Source organism: Lonchura striata, chromosome 18 (assembly GCF_046129695.1).
Source record: "Lonchura striata isolate bLonStr1 chromosome 18, bLonStr1.mat, whole genome shotgun sequence".
NCBI classification, from domain to species: Eukaryota; Metazoa; Chordata; class Aves; order Passeriformes; family Estrildidae; genus Lonchura; species Lonchura striata.
Genome location: NC_134620.1, coordinates 3737334 through 3756713, shown reverse-complemented (window position 1 = coordinate 3756713; position 19380 = coordinate 3737334). Strand labels below are relative to the sequence as shown.

General features: G+C 41.5%; 1 protein-coding gene across 1 annotated transcript; it reads left to right on the top strand.

Moving 5' to 3' along the window:
* Positions 1-1435: 1435 nt before the first annotated feature.
* Positions 1436-19130, top strand: CRKL (CRK like proto-oncogene, adaptor protein). Its single transcript, XM_021549866.2, has 3 exons — positions 1436-2168; positions 5303-5765; positions 14359-19130. Exons 1-3 carry the CDS (start codon positions 1855-1857, stop codon positions 14491-14493), a joined length of 912 nt encoding a protein of 303 aa, XP_021405541.1. The 5' UTR covers positions 1436-1854; the 3' UTR covers positions 14494-19130.
* The last annotated feature ends 250 nt before the right edge of the window (positions 19131-19380 follow it).

Sequence of the window (19380 nt, the reverse complement as noted above, 5' to 3'; positions counted from 1 at the left end):
GGATGGCTTTGTCTAAATCATGACACTGGAGAAGTCTTCCATTTCAGATTTGAACTCTGCTAAATGTCTGCAGAGACACAGCCCATATGTTCCAATCCAGACACCTCGGTTGGCACTGGTTGCCAATGGAGGATGAGGAACAAAGGAAAAATATGACTATGTAATGACTGAACTTTTGGAAAAGGCAGAGCATGAAAGAAAGACAGCAAAGCTGGAATAACACTGCACAACAGTCCAGCTAAGCGCTTCAAGACAGACATCTTAAATCTATTTCTCATTTGAACTGGCTTTTTTTTCTTTTTTTTCAAGTGCTGCTTCATTTCACATTGCCAGCCCTGAAGCAAAATGAATTAAAAAAGCACAAATTAAACGAAGTCACAAGGCTGAGCTAAAATCACACCGTTCTCGGAGGTTTCTAGCACCTCCGGGGAGGCAGCGCAGTTTTTCTGCCGCGCCCCCGCGCAGTGCGGCCGGACGGGCCGAATGGCGCTGCCGGCCCCCGGGGCGTGAGTCAGAGCCCGGTGCCGGTCTGGGCTCCCGGCGCCAACCTCCTCTCAAATTCAAACAGCTCATCCGCACCATGTGCCAAGCGCTGCCCCCGAGCCCTGCCGAGGCCTTTCCGGGCCTTCCTTCCTCCTCAGCGGCTGCCACACCATCTTCCCTCCCGCCCGGGCCAGGCCGGGCTTTGACCCCGTTATCTGCGAACAAAGCTACGAAGAGGCAGGAAACGGCCCCTTGGAGCACGTAGGAAATTATCTCGAGATCAGAGATGATTATCACGGCGGGCCGTTTTGTTCCTTAAAAGAGAATTAATTAACTAGTAAAAACCAGCAAAACCTCAGGAGAGGTGGTGTCTGTCTGCAAACCGCCTGGGGTGAGGGTGCTGGCACCCCTCGGGTCCGGGAGCAGCGAGAGCAGCCCGAGGCAGTCCCGGGACAGCGGGGAGCAAAGCCCGGGGCTGGGCGGCACCGAGCAGGGAGAACGTGCCGAGAGGGATGGGGGGAAGATGGAGGGGCCCCCTCAGATACCTGAAGGCCAAGGGCTGGGGAGTTTCTGGGGGGTGTCCCGCGTCAAAGCGCGCCTGCAGCACTGAGGGAGCCCTGCCCTGTGAGGGGATGCGGTCACCCCCGCCTCACTCACCGCACCGAGCGGGGGTGCACCGGGGACGGCTTGAGTGACTCTCGCGGAGGAACGGGGAAGGGGCGGCCGTGCCGCTCCCCGGGGCGCCGGGACGGGGCTCCGGGGCTCGAACCCCCCGCCCGGCCCCTGAGGCGGGCGCGGCCCCGCGCCGCCGCCGCCGCCACGGCGCGTGCGCGGGGCGGTGTCTCGCGGCGCTCGCGCGGCCCGGCGCAGCCGCCATTTTGGAGCTGGGCTCGCGAGGGGAGGAACCCGCGGGAGGACGCGGCGCCCGGCGCTTCAGCCTCCGCGTCCCGCCCCGAGCCGGGCCGGCTCCGCTCGCCGCCTTCCCGGGCCGCCCGCCCGTGCCAGCCGCCGCTGCTCTTCGTCACCCGCCTGGCCGGGCCCGCCGCAGGCCTGAGAGAGGCGGGAAGGATGCCCTGCACACCCCGCCGCTGAGGGAGACTCGGGGGCCCTGCGCGCCGCGTCTGGCCAGCCCCACCCCAGCCGCTCCTCGGCCCTTCGCCTCCAGCGGCGCGGAGCTTCCTTCTCCCTTATCCCCCTTGCCCTGGGTTTCCTTTCTCCTGGACTAAGCACGAGCCGCTTCCCGCTCGCCCCCAGCCCGCTCCACCTCCCAGGCCTCTCTGCCCAGGCCTCCTCCGGGTCTCTTCCTCCGCCAGGGCCTCCGGGCTCCTCACCTTCCTTCCTCCCTTTCCTTCCCCTTCCCCGCCCGGAGCCATGTCCTCCGCCGCTCGTTTCGATTCGTCGGACCGCTCCAGCTGGTACGTGGGCCCGGTGTCCCGGGCGGAGGCGCAGACGCGGCTGCAGGGGCAGCGGCACGGCATGTTCCTGGTGCGGGACTCGTCCACCTGCCCGGGGGACTACGTGCTCTCGGTGTCCGAGAACTCCCGCGTCTCCCACTACATCATCAACTCCCTGCCCAACCGCCGCTTTAAGATCGGCGACCAGGAGTTCGAGCACCTGCCCGCCCTGCTGGAGTTCTATAAGATCCACTACCTGGACACCACCACGCTCATCGAGCCCGCGCCCAGGTGAGTGTCCCCCGCCACACCCACCGCCACCTTTGCTCCGGGTGGCGCCAGGAGGTGCGACCTGTGAAGGTGTCACAGCCCAGCCCAGGAGCTCCGGAGCCTGGCACTGGGTGTAGATGCTATGAATAAATACTAAGGAAACGTTCGTTGCTAACGCTGAGCCTTAACGCTCTGGATCTCCCCGACAATTAAAAGTGTTGCTCTTTCCGTGCAATCATCCACTCTCCCTGTGCTGACCTTGTGTGTAAAGGTACCATGTACATCTGCCACGGGCTGAAATGGCCTTGAAAGAGGGTGTGGTCGCACGTCACCCTTTTTGTGTTACTCTCTTCTTCTAGCATTGTCTCTCTGTTCCAAGGATGGTTGAGAAGCTGGTTCACCAGTCCTCTCCGTGATTGAAGTACAGCCTCTGAGCTTAGTTTGCTGTCTACCCCTGCACCCACACCGATTACAATAGGACTGGCTTTTATGTGATTAGACTGCTTTGCCCTGTTAAGTCAGCGTTAATACATAGGGCAGCATTTCCCAAACTTTTAGAGTGGCATTTCTGCACCAAAAAAATGTAAAACACTTATTTTCTCACAGATTGCTTATGGTACTGTTCATCTATATCTGCATATACCATACACTTCACTGAGAAATGCTGTTCTAGGAGGATGGGAAAATGTGACTTGGCTATGAGCTCCTTCTTTGTCCTGGTCCCAGCATGGGACATACCTGCAACATACATCAGTAAACTGCTTATGAAGACTCCTATAACATATTCCTTACTTTTAATTAATAAAGCCTTTCTCAGTGTCTTTTGTCAAAACTTTTGGGCTTCCTGGAGAGAATGAAATTAAATTAAATAAGAGAAAAGTAGGGACATATTGAAAAAATAAATCCAAATTGGTTCACTTCTGAATTTTAATATCTTATTATGTTTTGCAGATTAGCAAGTTCTTAGGAGGGAAGAATAACTTTTAGGTTTATAATCACAATTGAACCTTGGCCTAGACCAGTACTTAATGACAGTCACTTGTCAAAGATTGACAATAGCTTGTCAAGTTGAAAACCCAGGTGTTCAAAAGTCACTCTGAAAAGCTGTTAAGTGATGGGCAGGATGTGACAAAGCACAACCTTCAAGAACTATTCAATCTGCTGGCAGCCTTTTGGGTAGTGATTGTGGCTAGAGAGATGGGTAGATAAAAAAAATGGTTTTCACCATTGCAGGAATGCTTAAATGGAGCTGCCCAGTGTTATGTGCATGCTTAAACATGTGGAGAGTTGGGAAGAAAAAAAGTCTTATGCTGAAGCAATCTTCATGGTTATCTCTGTTCTCTTGAACCTTTCTGGATGCAAAAACTTGTTCATAATCATTTATGGCCATGACTGGCTTGGCTTTCTCAAAGCACTTGAGAACTTGGAGCTGATTGCACTTGCACACTTGGTATTTGTGGAGTTTGAGGAGTCCTGTGTGAAATGTTCTGTGAACATTTTAGTACCACCTCATTTGCAACGTTTTGGTTGCATATTGTTCTCTCAGCACACAGACAAATGGGACCTAATCTGCAGGGAATTGACTTTTTTAGCTTTTATATAGAGCTACAAATGGGATTGACTAGGTCTTTTTCCTTACAATGTCTTTGTTAAAACTCTTAGAAAAATCAGTTATGTGGTTGATGGTTTTAAATTCTGTGCAAAGGAGACTTCCTGCTGCAAGAGGGATGATGAAAGGTAGAATTTCCAGATTTTTGGTGGGTTTTTTTTAAATTTTTAGTTAATAGACTAGATTTAGAATAGGGGTGGCCAGGTATGTGCGTCAGAACTGTTATGCTAATTCTTATTTTTCTGGCATTTTCCTGGGCACAGATGCTTGTGCTTTTGAAAGCTGTTCATTCTTAATTTCATAAAGTACAGTCTGAAAGGTGGTTTCTATATAGAGCCCTACAGTACTTCTAGATCTTAGAGATGACATCTTAAACTTTTAAAACAGTCCTAAATGGACCGTTTTAAACTTTGCTTCTTTTATGTCTCTAGTAGTGAGCTCTGACCATCCTTGCTGATGTTTCTGAGCTCTTGCTTATGCAAAGTAATTGTTCCCTGAAGGGTTCCCTCTGTCCCCCTGCTTTGGCTGCAGCAGGGTGTCTGAAGATGGAATATCTTTATCTTCAGGGCTTCTGGCATATCTTGCAAAAATCACAGGGATTTGACTTCCATCATATTTTGCAAGTAGCAAAAGAGAATTGAAGTAGGTTAATGACATGCATCCTTGCTATCATAGCTTAGATAATAAGTATCTGCTGTGGCCTATATCCACTAAGGTTTTTTTGACAGCTGCTTTGAATAAAATGTATAACATTTATGATGAAAATAATGAAATCATTCTCATTTGATGGACAATCTTATATATTCTCACAGACAACAATGTGACTGTATTTGACAAATGATGGACATAGTAATAAACAATTACGTAAATAAAGTATAGATAATATGGTTAATAGGTAAATAGGCAAAGGAATATTTATAGAAGGCTAGCTTTTTTTTTTCTTAGTTCCTTCTTATCAGTGGATGCAAGTATTTCATACTGTCTTTATGAAGATGTCATACCATCTTACTTTTGTTCCCTTTTTCCTCTACAGTGTTTCAAGTCTAGCATTTACTTACTGAATTCTTTAGAAGTGGATGCTGAAGATAAAAACAAAATTATCTGGATGACTTTGGAGGTGGCAAGGGACTCTTGGAGAGATTCATAGCTACATTTTTATGTAATGCCCTTCCACCTCAATCCCCCAGATAGTCTTAATTTGGTTTTCTGTATCATTACTCTCATAACTTAAATTATAGAATTAATTTGACTCTAAGATCATCACAACAATCCAGAACATGTGGTTGAAGATTTTGCATGATTTCTCCAGTTTTCTGCATCCCATGATAGATTATTTTGGGCTTCTGGGGAGGCTACTTAGGGTGTTTAAGTCATTATTTGAGAAGTGTGAGTTACTCATGAAATGCCTCACAGTGCTACCAAGCCAATGATTTGGTTACAAACCCAAGTAATTAATCCTTCTCTAATTGATGTTCCTGCTGCAAACCTAGTACTTAGTTTGTTACTGGAAATACAAACCAAGCTGTTACTTTTACCAAATCTTCAGGTATCCAAGTCCACCAATGGGATCTGGATCTGCCCCTGCCATGTCTGCTGCAGAGGAAAACATGGAGTGTGTTCGGACTCTCTATGACTTTCCTGGCAACGATGCCGAGGATCTCCCGTTCAAAAAGGGCGAGATACTGGTAATTGTAGAGAAGCCAGAAGAACAGTGGTGGAGTGCCAGAAACAAGGAGGGTCGAATTGGGATGATTCCTGTTCCCTACGTAGAAAAGCTAGTCAGATCTTCAGTTGGGAAGCATGGAAACAGGAATTCCAACAGTTACGGTATTCCAGAACCTGCCCATGCTTATGCTCAGCCTCAAACCGCAACTCCCCTTCCCTCAGTATCCAGCACACCTGGAGCAGTGATCAATCCTCTGCCATCCACACAGAATGGACCAGTCTATGCCAAAGCTGTCCAAAAGAGAGTACCCTGTGCTTATGACAAGACTGCGCTGGCATTAGAGGTAAGTTTTTCCTTCAGTCTCAGAGTTTTCAATTGCCTTGTGAAAGAAGAAACTATGTTATGGTGAAGTTGATGTGGATGACTTCATGTGGAGTCTGTTTATTTATGTTGAGGGACCGAGAAGTTAGGTTACATTCTGAAGAAACATCCACAAGAATTGCTTCATCTATACCACTTCCTTTGAGAAAAGTGACCTAGTAAGTAACTTCAGGATCTGTATTTTCCCTCCCTTCTTGCTTGTTCAACTGTGCAAATGTTACCAGCGTAGCAGAGTGTACACATGCTGAAGAAGTGCTAGTGAGAGGATGGCTTTGCTTCTTCACCTAATCTTGAGGAAGGAAAGAGATGTTTCCTTAATCATTGTAGAGTTCCAGGCGAAGAACTGACAGTGGCATCCTCCAGAGAAAGGTAAAGATTGCTGGCTGATACACTTAGTGTTTCTGATCCTCAGCTGTGAGATGCACTTGAAGATCTTGTGCTGAGAGGTAAAATCTGGTCAAAAAATATTAGAAATATTCTAGTCCCTTTTGCTTTGGTTTTCAAAAGTGGAATTTAAGAAACCTTAACACCTAAACTGGGGGTGAGGAGTGCAGTGTAACCTCTAAAGTGCTGCAAGTTCCTATGCTTGCTGTTGCATTTTAAATTTTATTTTTATTAGAGATATCTTGTAAAACTTTAGAGTATTACTCTGTAAATAATTCATATCGTACTTCTAGTTAAACTGGAATAAATGATTGATTGGAAGAAGTTTTTCAAAGCTATCTCCAGAAGACTGTTACTTTCGCATTTAGATGATTCTGAAGGCTAATTAACCTGTAATTCAAAAATGACACACTGGAAAAAGTGAAATTTGAGCATGCTGCAATACTTCCAGGCACAAATGCAAGCAAACAAGCATAGGAAGCAGCAACATTTTAGCAAGTAAAATAATAATGGTTTTTAAAATACTTTTGAACTTTTTCCTGTTGTTTTTGCTCAGTTACTTTGCAAATTAAAGCTGTTACCTATGGCTGATACTTTTGACTGAACTTTGGAAGTTTATACTTGTGACTTGCTATTATTCAGAGTGTTCACCCTAATTGCTTTACTCCTGTATTTGTAAGACTTCTAAGGTTACTCTTGTGGGGTTAAAAGTTAAATATGAATCACTGGAATTTCTTTGTCTTGTGAAATCTAGCAGCTTGATATTTGTGAACAGTGTGAAAATTATCATAGAACAAAGTGTAAATTTACTGCCAACTGCACTGTACAGAAAATTCCTGCCAAAACTACTCATACTTCTGAAAGCAAAGCAAGGCAAGCAATTGATTTTGTGATGTTATCAATATGTCATGGAATTACTTCAGGGAACTTGCAGAACCACTTGGAAGGTTGGTCCTTACATATCAACTTTTCTGACTTGCTCTTTAAGTGACCTAGTTAGCCCCATCACTTTAGCTGCTCTAGAATACCAGTAGGATTAATTCTCTGGCCAACAAATAGGTTTGATTTGGTTTGAACCCACAAATTACTGAAGTTTTGTTTGAGAGATTCTTTTAATCCTCTAATCACTTTCTGCCTCATGTTTTTGTGTCTCTCAAGACTGGCATGTTTTGCCTTCCCGTGCAGTCTGTTTTCTTTGCAAGTGTACCTCATCCACACTGTGGCTTCTCAAGAAGCTTCAGAAGCAGAATTCTGGGAACTGTTCTACATTTTCATTGAAATCAGTGACTGCTGCTTCTCCATATCTATCCATGCATAGGGAACTTCAGCAACTTCATTATAGCAGTTTTTTTTTTTGTCACATAGGCTATTCTTAAAGAAAAAAATAATTCAGCTTCTTTTCATTATTTTTTTTTAGTTTGCCAATCCCCTGCAGGATCCTGATAAAATATTTAATCCCAGCCTTCTGAGGGCTCTACACATTACTAAATAAACTGAACCATTTGAAACTTCTGTTTTGTAAGACCACTGAAAGTAGTGTTAGACAAAAAACAGGTTATGGGACTGTTTTGGGGAAGAAAGTTAATGGTGTTCTTTGATAAAAATATTATTTGACAGTTCCCCCCTCAGAATAGGTGTACCCTAAGTGGCTGTTCACTTGTACAGGTAGAACACCTTGTGGGTGTAATTACATGGTTGCTGATTGTGCAACCTCATCTCAACTGATAAAGCAATATGAAAGCAAAATATCTGTTTGCTGGCTGTAGCCTTGTGTGGCCAGCACACAGACAGTACTTAAAAGGAAGAGAATAGCATCTGGAGTAAATAAAGCCATGGCACAGTAATCTGCTCGACTTCCTTTTAAGTGGAGCGGTGTCATTCTTCTTGGTTCAGCTTGAAAATGGGACAAGCTCCCTGCCTGCAAGGCCAGTGTTTCCATTGTACACAATTGTTTACAGAAGCTGACAGAATTTTTCCTTAAGAAAAGGTAAGAATTTATTGCCTATTACTGAGAAGTTTGTTTTGTAAGCAAGGTTTTTTTGGTTGTTTTTTTGTTTTGTTTTGTTTGTTTGGTGGGTTTTTTTGGTTTTTTTTTTTTTTAATGCTTTTTTTTTTTCAATTTATTACATGAAAAATTTAACCAATATGACCAAATGATTGTTCTTCAGAAAATGTGAAATGAGATCTAATAGATTGGATAAAGGATTAATTCAACTGATGAGTTTAAAAGTGTGACAATTGAAGAGCAACTACAATTTTACTTCTGTAGGATAGTAATAGGGCATCTATTTTTGCTGGGCTAAGTTTATTTAACATTATATAGAATCACAGAGTAGTTTGGGGTGGATAGGACCTCACAGCTCATTTCTTTTCAACCCCTGCCATGGGCAGGGACACCTTCCACTAACCCTGGTGGATCCAAGCCCCATCCAATACTTGAACACTTCCAGGGATGGGGAGTTCACAGCCTCTCTGGGTAACAATATTGGTGTTATTGAAGTTACTAATGCCTAAGTCTTGACTCGATCCTATTGTGTTATATACTCCACTTTTATTCTCTGAAATAAAAAATTAAATTATAATCTGCTTATAGGCTAAAATGCTAGTTGTAAGTATAGACAATATCTCAAAGCTTACAGCTGGTGTTACATGTAATTTTGTGCATCTCCCTGCACCAGGGAACAGTTAGTAAAGTCTACAATAAATTACATATATTTCTAAGATTTTCTTGTACTCTTGTCCACTGAATTACTTTGGCAGTTCAGATTTAAGGTTTTTAATGAACATTAAATTCTACAGATTGAAGTTTGTAGCTTCTCACTACAACTAACTTCATTACAAATATGTGTAGAATTTTATGGATACTGCATTAAAAAAACCCCAAACCACTAAACAAGCAAGCTACAAAATAAAAATAGAAACCACCAAACCCAACCCCTAACCGAAAAGCTCAACAGCTGAGGAGCCAGGTCTGTTTCTTTACTTGTGTACTTCTAGCCAAGAAGCAATTTCCTTCCTTTCTGGTGCTGTAGAGGAAGGGCTACAAAGGACAGGGTTACAGTGTCCTGTGCTTATTGGGACCAAAACTCTGCACCACAGGGTTATGCATTGCTGTTCTTCCATCCTCCTGATTACTGTGGGAAAACCAGGAGGGCCGTCCCATGTTCAAAGGACTTACACTTTAAGAAGGTGATTGATTTGACTCTTTGGCATCTTACTGTGATACAGAACAGCAAAGTCTACCTGAAAGTTTCCCAGCATTTAAAAACTTGTAGTAATTCTATAGCCATTCTATTAGAAACAGTGTGAAGCCTTGTTTCAAACTGACAGGCTCTAAGCAGGACATGAACAACAAATTCTGTAGTCACTTAAAACATGGAACAAAACAGGGTAAGGAGCCAGACAGCAGGAGACCAGCAGCAGCCATCAGATTTATACTTATTGAGCTTAAAAAAATGTTCTTAAATATATCACCAATGCTCTAATCAGTGTCATAGTAAATTTTGAAGGCCACAGTGGTTCTAGAGATCATTTCCAGACTTAATAGTGTTATGGAATCAAAGATTTATTTTTTTTTCTTTTTAAACATGAATTGTACTTTATTTTAAATTTTTTTATACTAGTGTTTTATAGACTTGTGCCTGCATTATAGTATTAAGTAGTTTACCTTTTTGTGATGTAGCAATCATACATGTATATATTTGCTAGTACAAAGTTACCCTGTCACTGAACTGTTTTGGTGAAATAAATATCCATCCACCATAATTATATAACTGGCTTACAATATTTCTCTTGAGCTTGTTACAATTAGGTTACAGTTAACTTTTTCCCTCTTCAAAGGAAAGTTGATACAAGTAGGCCAAAATGTGCTAGCAGTAGAACTTTCTTAATTAGGAAATTAGGCTGCTTCTTTCAGTAGACAACAAGCATTGTGTTTTTCTGAAGCCAAGGAAACTTAGCCTTGCTGTGTTCCACATTAAAATGCATCTAACCCACAAAGTCTGAATTTTAAGCAAAGTATTGATTCTATATTTTTGTAGTGTGAGCTGTTGATCAGGTGCTATAACTGTTGAACTGAAAGTGAACTCCCCGAATTCTGTACTGTCACGACAGTGGCTCAATCTGAAGGAGACAGACTAGCACCTGTAATGAAATGCAGCATTATTTGATGCTGCAGCCCCTGCTCTGACAGTTTTCCTGGCTCTTGGTGAAATGCAAAGTTCCTTTGTTCCAATCTGTTCCTAGGTGAGGCCTGCTTAATTGCATCTAGCACCTCCACATTTCTGTGTTGCCCTTGAATCTCCTTTTGTGTCTCAGGAATGGATGAAGCTTTTCCTCTGAACTCTTTCATTCTACTATTTGGGCATCAATAGTGTTCTGGCCCAGAACATCAGAACTGAAGGATAATTAAGCTGTGCTTTTAGCCTGGTGCTTTCTTGGATCTTCCAATAGAGCAGCAGCTCCTTCAGTGTCCTTTTGTCTTTTCTGCAGAGTGGCTGAACTCTGCCTCTCTCGTGTAACTCCTCACTTTGGGGACAGTGGGGTATCAGGTATTTTCTCAGTGTTGGACCTTGTCTGTTCTTCTCCAGACAGGCAGCTGGCCTGAAGAACTGCTTTGTTTTGATACTAATATTAGTGTTCTGGTAACTGGAGTGTTCTGGAGGTGAGCTGTGACACTAATTAAGATAATGACTGAGATTCAACCCCCTGTAGATTCCAGAGAGCAGTGTTTTCTATAGATTGACCCAGTGGGCTAAAATGATGATTTAGAATTTTAATGCATTTTTATCTCCTTAAACTTATATTACAGAACTTTATCAGTCATAAAACTATTAACATAAAATTGTTGGAATATCTGTAAAACTCATTGAATTGGCTGACTAAAATGGCTTGCAGGAAACCTTTTGCAGAGTATGAATCAGCTTCAAATGGAAGGGGCAGGTATGGAAGAGTCTAGAGTGAATGAAGTAACCTTTCTGACTGGCATGTTCCACAGCTTGTGTTACCCCAGGGCTTTGAATTCATGCTCTAACAAGGACATTATGAAAGATGCTATCTAGAATACATTTTGATTTTTATCATTTGGGTGTAACCAAATGGCTGCATTTCAGAAGTATTACTCACTTCAGCAGTGATACTTCATTTCAGCTATGCTGGTGTGCTTCACAACTGAATTAATTTATCTGAGAGATGCTGAGTCTAAGGAAGTGTTCTCCTCATCTGTAGATAAGGGCTATTAGCTGTCCAGAGTCATACAGGAAGTTTGTGGCAGAGATGGGAATAGAACCATGTCTCCTGACTCTGTCCTGTGCCTAATCATAAGACAATTCTTCTCCCTAGTTTAAAACATTCTCTGAAAAAGATAGTGTGTTAAATAATTTTAGTGGGAGATTGCACCTCAGCTGACCATGTTATAGATGCTTTACAAGGCATTTATGAAATAATGCTTTCACTTGGGGGAAAAATACATTTGAAAATAAGGTCTTTCAGGTAAGATCCATTAATAAGTCCAGCATGAAATCAAGGTTCTTGCACCAATTATTTCAACATGCTGTTTCATTTAGTCTTCTCAGATAAACTACATTTTTAAAATAATACAGCACAAGAGGATATTCAGCAGCTTTCATTAAGAAAAAAAACCTCTCAAAAATAGTTGAAAGTTATTGCAAATTAATTTACTATTCCAGTGGTTCTCAGCATGTGGGAGTATGTTTTGAGTAGCCTTTTTCAGCCAGCTCTCTTTAGTGGCAGATGCTGGTATGCAGCAGCTTTGCCCACCTAGCAGTATGAAGGACATTTTACATCATTAATCTACAGGGCAGTTTGTTGCCATGCAATAGGAGACATATTTTAAATACTCCTTTCACTCAGCTGAAGCAAAGATTTCCAAACATACTCACACTGTGAAGTCTTTCAGAACCAAGCTGAAGAATATCTGTTCTAGAGCATCAGAATTATTATTGGCTTGGTCTCTACAGCACATGAACAGAATTACATTGTCAGACTCAGAAAATGCAGGTCCACCTTTTTGATTCAAAAGATTATTTTTAAGATTAAAGGGTTTGAGAGTGGGTTTGGCTTATGGTGTAGTGAAAACACAACTCATTAGCTTTAAACTGTTGTGATGTCAGCTGCATCTTCTTCAGGTTGGGTCTAGAATTTGGAACTTAGATCTGTCTTCAAGGGTTATTTAAATGTAGCAAATGTAACACTGAGTATTTATAGATCTTATCAGCATTTTCCTAAAGAAACATTTACTAGGTTCCTGTTTAGGTCATCTTGTTACTATTTAAAGCTTTCTTGAGTGAGGAGTCTGACAAATTGTGCTTTTTAGCAAATGTACAGTCAGAGCATGCTGCAGCAGGCCCTGGAGACTGAAAAGCAGTCGGGCAGATTCTGTGTGTACATGCAGTGTTTAACTGCTTAATTCTGTATGCTGACTTCATGTTTGAGTTTAGGAGCAGCATATATAAAAATGTCCATTTAAGAAAGTTATATGGCCTCAGTGGACTTCAAAGGATTTTCTCCTCTCTCAAAAGCACAAGATTACAATTGTTTCAAGTGAGACAGTCTCAAATATGGGAGGCAGACAGAACGCAGCCTGCCAAAGTAGTAGAGAAAAAGTAGGGAAGCAGAGCAACACGTAAGGCTTAAATCTCTGAGAATAGTTTCAGAGTTCAATGAATTTTATTTTAAGAGACATTACACTGAGTGTCTGACTGCCAACCAGTTTATTATAGTATCTTAAATTTCACTTAAGGGTTCTTGCTTCTGTGTGATCTTCAAAAATACCTGTTACAGTAATGGGCTTAAATGGGTTTAATGGGTTAAATGGGCTTCAAATCATCTAGTGATGTGCACATTGTTTTGTAAACTCAGGGGTTTTTCTTTAACATAAAATATATAAGTCTCACCTGAAAAGTTTAAGGATGTTGCCAAGGGCCTACCTTTATCTGGTCTGAATTTCAATACTATTTAGAAAATGTAGACAAATTGCTTTCTATACTGTATCAATGTCTGTTTTCCTTAATAAGATTAAAGCTAGTTTCCTTTGAATTTCACAGCAGTAGTTTGATAACTGAGACTCAATTACAAAGAGCTTGGACCTAGTTTGGGAAAGGAACAAACTGTTGGGCATTGGCCATAGGCTAGTTCTACTATTTGTAAAATTAGTTTTTAGCTGCTAATGTCACTTGTCTAATATTTACTTTTATTTAATGTAGTTACCACATAGAGTCAAATAAGTAAACAGGAAAGGAGGGGGAAAGTTAGAGAGCTGCTGTTAACAGACCACGTGTTCAGCTCACCAGAAGCATCTCAGAAGAATGAGTATTTAGCTTGTCTTAAAAGCTTCTTGTCAGTTTGGGTGTTTCATTTTGTAAATTGTACTAATCCAGATTAAATACAGCAGTTGAACAGTGAGAGTATAATTTGTCATCATTTGGGCTGTTGTTTCTTGCTTGATCATAGCTTAGACTTCTCTCATTTTCCACTGCCAGATAGGAAGAAAATAGGTATGGTAGGAAAGGCTTGACATATCATTCCTGCTTCAAATGCTTTGACAGGAAGTAGATGTGAAAACCACAAATAAAGTTAGAGTCTACATCTACTACTACTAAAAAAATAAAAGTTTGAGATTGCTTTTCCCCACTTTGGAAGTGTACCATTATTTTAGAAATTACAGAAGGTTTCTTAGACTGTGATCATCAGAATTAGAGCTTCAAGTAATGGTTTCTTTGCCTTAGGAGGTCTTTCTTAGAAAAGCTACATTTCTTTTAAGTTAGCTGCTGCTAAAACCAGTCCTAGTACTGTGCTCTTTTGAAAGGATGTTGTGACTCATCACTGATGGTAGCGTTACTGATGTGAATTTATATCTAAGCTAAAGATACAGCATGAAGCTGTAAGCTCTCCTATAAAAAGAGGTGTAGTTCAGTAATCTTTATAAATATAGATGTAATTAAGAATCTCAGAGCACAGACAACATTATTATGTTTAGCAACAAAGTGCTGGTATTGTAGTTCAGTAAAATCAACTTTTCAATTGAACCTTCTGCCAAGAAGAGGGCAAGATTTCTTTCCCTATGATGGGCTTGTTTGTGTTCTTCATTTGATTTGTATCAGAGGTGAGAATCCCATGTATGATAAGGAGTTTTTTTGTTTCTAATTCTGCAGGTTGGAGATATTGTGAAGGTCACGAGGATGAATATAAACGGTCAGTGGGAAGGAGAAGTCAACGGTCGCAAAGGGCTCTTCCCTTTCACGCATGTCCAGCTATTTGACCCTCAAAACCCAGACGAGAACGAGTGACTCCCTCTGCCTGATTTACACTGCTGCTTCATTTTCCTGGCTATCATTAGCATTGTTTGAGGTGGGGTGATGACTTAATGGCACATTGCTAGCCTTGCCCATTTTCCAGCTTGCTGCAGTTGACAGTTCTTTTAATATACATTTGGAATACATACAACTGAAGTCACTGCCTGACCTTCAGAACATAGCATCATGAATTTAGTTTCATTTTTAAAACTTTTTTGGGCCTTAAGCTGGAGAAGACTGAACCAGAATATAGCAGAGAGGTATGGGAAAAAAACCTTTCCTGTTGAGACTTCCATGGACATTTTCCGGTTTGCTCAGTAGGAAGAGCCCAATCTTAGGTCAAACATGCAACTTTGTGCATTACTGTCCAACAAAAAGCAACAACAAAAATGCAATTTTAGAACTGAAGAAGATTTAGTTTTGAAATTACCTGTCCTAAGGTAGTACATTTAAAATTATGGTTTCTTTAAAAGACAATAATTGGAGCTTATGTATTCTAAGCAGTTGTATTAGACACTGCTCTTTTCTGTTAACTCTTAAGCTTGTTGTTGACCTTCCTGAAACAGTGTGTGTTTAATGCAAATAACCATTGATTGAGCTGCATTGACGCTGGGGCATTTATTTATAAGGAAACCTAAGAGGGGTTGATACTTGTAACTTGGTTTTGACATATTTAATGCATTTCTGTTGATTTTTGCAAGCACTAACTGTAGAAAGTGAGCTTTAAGGGGAAACACTTTGGCCTGGTCTACATACAACTCTTCTGCAGTGTTGAAAGTGTAGTTTTACTACACAGAAGTGCTTGTCATCAAGCTGTTACTTGGTAGACAGATCAGATTGCCATGAGGTAGGAGTGGGACAGAAGAATTTAGTAAATACTGATAAAATCCTCTTATTTAAACATTTAAAGACCATTTATAGCCATTTCTCTGCAGGCTCCCTGCTCTCCAAAGTTTCCCAGCTATACCAGCCCCAGATCATCAAAAGCTCATTTTCAAACACAGTACCTTTTTACCAGAGTGTCTGTGTTGCTCTGCTTCTCTTCCAGAGCTGTTTTCATCTTTTTTCCCTTCCTTCTTTTTCCTTTTCCTTGCTTGTATGCCAACTCCTCTGCATGCTGACATCTTTCTTTTACCCTTCCTAAGGCATTGGCTCTGTTTTATATATGGCCCAGGTCCCTCCCCTTCGCAGCATCCTTTAGAAGATGGTCAATTGGAGTCAGCTGCCTGGGTTCCCCATGTGGTAATGCTGGGGCTGGAGGAGGCCACAGAGGTGTCTGTTACTAGTGTAGCTCCTTCCCTCTTTGTGTAGCTTTTTCCCTCCTGAGCTCTCCTGCTGTGATTGTTCTGCAGCAGGGAGCTCCTGGCTGCAGCTGGGTGAGCGCCACTGGGGTGCTCAGCCTGAGCCTGGGTGCAGGATCTGAAAGCGTAGGCACGGGGGAATCCTGTGCCACCTTCTTCAAATGTGTGTTGTAGGCGAACTGGAATGCTCATTTCAAAATGATGGAACACTGAATTAACAGAATACATGTCTGCAAAGATACAGCTACAAAACCTCCCTTCTCAGACAGCCTGGTTAAGGCAGATGTCCAGTGTGGAAGCTGGCAGGAAAACAGCAGCTCCCATCTTTCAGCTTTGGTAGGCTGTTGGTTGTAGCAAAATTGAGAAACTTCAAATACCTGCAGAATGTCATCAGATCTTACAAATGTCTAATGATATAAACATTGTCTTAAGTTCCAGCATGTTTTCTTGTTGATTTGTGTTGCTTGATCCTAATAAAAGCTTATTGTTGGTAGTTCATGTGGGAGTGCCATGAGATCCTCAGTTGGAAGGCACTGAAGAACTGCAGAAATGGCATTCACAAGCAGACATTCAAAATGCCAGGTTTTAAAGAAATCTCTCCATTCATCTATTAACTGTTTTTTGTAGTATTGATCAAGTGGCTGACAGTCTGGAAGTTCTTATAGAGCATTTTACTACCAAATTAACTGTGAAGTAGAGTAGCATTGACTGAAGTGTTTGGTGCTGTAATCCTTGACAATAGGCATTGACATTTTGTCTTGCAAAGAAAAGCTATGCAGTTCTCTTAACTAAAGAAGGTCATGTTTTTCCTGTGCCCTAACAATACCTGCACGTTTACTACACGGATTGTACTACTGAAAGTCATCTTCTGAATACAAACTGCACTAAACTCAGTCTGCTGCAGAGAAATCTTATTTCAGGCCTGACCTAGTTACAGGCAGCTCTTCAGAAGACTGACTGTAGAATTCTTCCTTTGCATGGTAAATAAATACTGTGAGATTTGAGATCTTGAACGTAACTTTTAACCTGATTTTTTTTTTCTGAAATAAACATCTTGACTCATCCCCTCATTGAATAAGGTGTACGCTTTGAACACAAACATTGTTTTAGATTAAATTATGTTCCAATACTGCAGAATAGCAAAGTACTTTACCTTCAAAACTATGCAAAATTTGTGTGTAGTGGTATCTGATGCAAAGACAAGAATTCTTGAATTTCTGTGAACCTGATTTTAGGCCATGAATGAACAGTGTTTCTCAAAGTAGCAGCAGTGTGGTTCAGGTATGTAAAATGTGGTTTCAATGTAGCATACTGACCAGCCTAAGCTGATTGTAACCTCGCTTCAAAATGTGTCTTGGCTATTTTACTATGAGACAAGTATTTTCATATAAAGACTGCATTGGATCAGTGTGTGTTTCTCTTTGAGGGACTCTGGATTCTCAATTGCTTGTCGCTTGCTTACACATGTGCTGTTGTTTTATGGAACCTCTTAAATCTGAGTGATAATCTTATCAGTGTAAATGTTCTTGGGCGTGTAAGGTAACCTTGATATGAAGCATGAGAGCCTACGAGTGATGGCTTCGATCTATGCACCATTAAAGCTGTCCTTGCTTTGGAACTAAGAGCTGGTGTAATGACCTGGTGCCACAGTAGTCAACTGTCACAAAAGGCTTGGCTTCCACCTGCTGTGTACATGTGTATATAGACATTGAAGCCTCTGATCAGTCTGAAAGTTTAAATGAAAACTGTTTTAATCAGTGTCCATCACTGGATAAGCGCTTATTTAATTCATGATTGTTTACAAATTGGGAAAGAATAAACAAAAGGGAATATCCTGTTTGGGTTGAGGCTCTGAAGAGCCTGAGCATTATTTTTGTAAAGGGAAAAACAGCATTCTTTGTGCCATTTCATGTGCCTGTAAAGTAATTTTTTATATTGTATTAACATCCTGGGAATGAATGGGCTGCCTTTGTTTTCTAGTCCAGTTTTCAAGCATTTTCCTCAATACCTGCATTTGAAAGTGAGACCTGCCTAAAAGACTGCCTTTTGGGACCAGTGAAAGTGTTCCTGTATAGTTGTCATTTTCTGTTTATTTGTGTTAAAGTGTATTTTGGGACAAGGATACAATTATTGCAGTGGGAAAGGTGGCCTTGTAATTGAGACAGTCTTCACTGTGTAAACTTTTAAACACAATATGTAATTTAAAGACCATGATCTTCAGGCAATAATATTAAATGTAAGCTTTTAAATTTTATTTTGGGGATCATAGCTTGTTTTATTTTTTGTGCTATAAGATTAACAGTATTAAATGAATTATATTCTTAGAATTTACAGAGTGTCTTTTCTTAAGATTAGTGCCTTTTTAATTTCTTACTCCACTTAATTGATAGAACTGGTCCCAACATCAAGCCACTGTGTTTTTTCCCCAATGCCATTTGTACAGTCTAAATAAAACTTGCCTCAACTTACAGTATTATTTGTCGTCTTTAGTCTGAGAACCTTGACAATAACAGCAGCGTGTTTAAGCCCTTACTCTGTCCTTACCATGCCCTGTTCTGTGGGTGAACAGTGCGTGCCAACTGAAGTTTTCCAGAATCAAAGGAAGAATTAAGCAGGAGAAAATGCTGTTGCCAGGCTGAATGTTACTCTCCTGTTCCATCCTCGTGCCTCTTCTCAGACAATACTGCTGGGCTCTGGAGGTTCACACGAAAAAGATGCAGCTCTGGTGATACAGATGGCCACTGTCTCCTCTGCCCTGACGCCCGACACGTCTGTGCTCTTCCACCACTGTATTTATTGTGCTCTTTGGCCTCGGCTTTTAAGGGTCTCTGGAAACCATAACCTTTGTTTACTGTGATGCCCTTGACTGTGTGCTTGTAAGAATGACTGGATTATGCAATGGTTTGAATTTTGCTTATTATTGGTTGAGTAACTAAGGTGTTACCTGTGCAGGCACTCGAGAGCAGAGACTGCAGCTCTGGCCCCCTGCCACAAGATGCTGGTGCAAAACGTCAGAACCATCTGTGTTTGGAAGTCAGAACCCACATCCTGATCATCTCCTGCCTTTTCAGTCAATCCAGATCAATAGTAACTTAACTAAACTTAAAGGTTTTTTTTACTTAAATCATTAACAACGTGTTGATGCTTGAGCTGATCCTGTACAGGAAGAAAACTTAAGAAGAACATCAGCCATGCAACTGCTGCCAAGGAGAAGCCTACAAAGCTTGTTCTGGTTCCCTGGACTCTGTAGGTATGGTGACAGCCCCATGTTTGTCTTCTCTGGAGTACACATTTCCATGTGATGTTAATAAACATTCATAGCCAACTCTGCATAGTGTCTTATCATCAAGTTATGTTTTGATGAAAAAAACCGTTTGTGTTTTAAAGATGAGAATAGGTCAGATATATTCAGTGGGCTTGGTAATCCTGTTTCAGGCTAAAAGGCAAAAAGTAAAAGGTAACAGGAAGCATCAAGGTGGGTTTATTTGTCTTACCATTCAGGTTTCCACAAGTGCAAACGTGAAGTAGTTCAGTTACTTCAGTCCAACAACAGGCAGCACAAGCCTCCATTTTTCAGTGC

Bases quoted from the DNA above. Each gene is read 5' to 3' on its own strand.
- CRKL (XM_021549866.2), top strand. From the start codon at position 1,855: ATGTCCTCCGCCGCTCGTTTCGATTCGTCGGACCGCTCCAGCTGGTAC. The intron at 2,169-5,302 runs GTGAGTGTCCCC...CCAAATCTTCAG, and splicing joins CTCATCGAGCCCGCGCCCAG to GTATCCAAGTCCACCAATGG. The intron at 5,766-14,358 runs GTAAGTTTTTCC...CTAATTCTGCAG, and splicing joins AGACTGCGCTGGCATTAGAG to GTTGGAGATATTGTGAAGGT.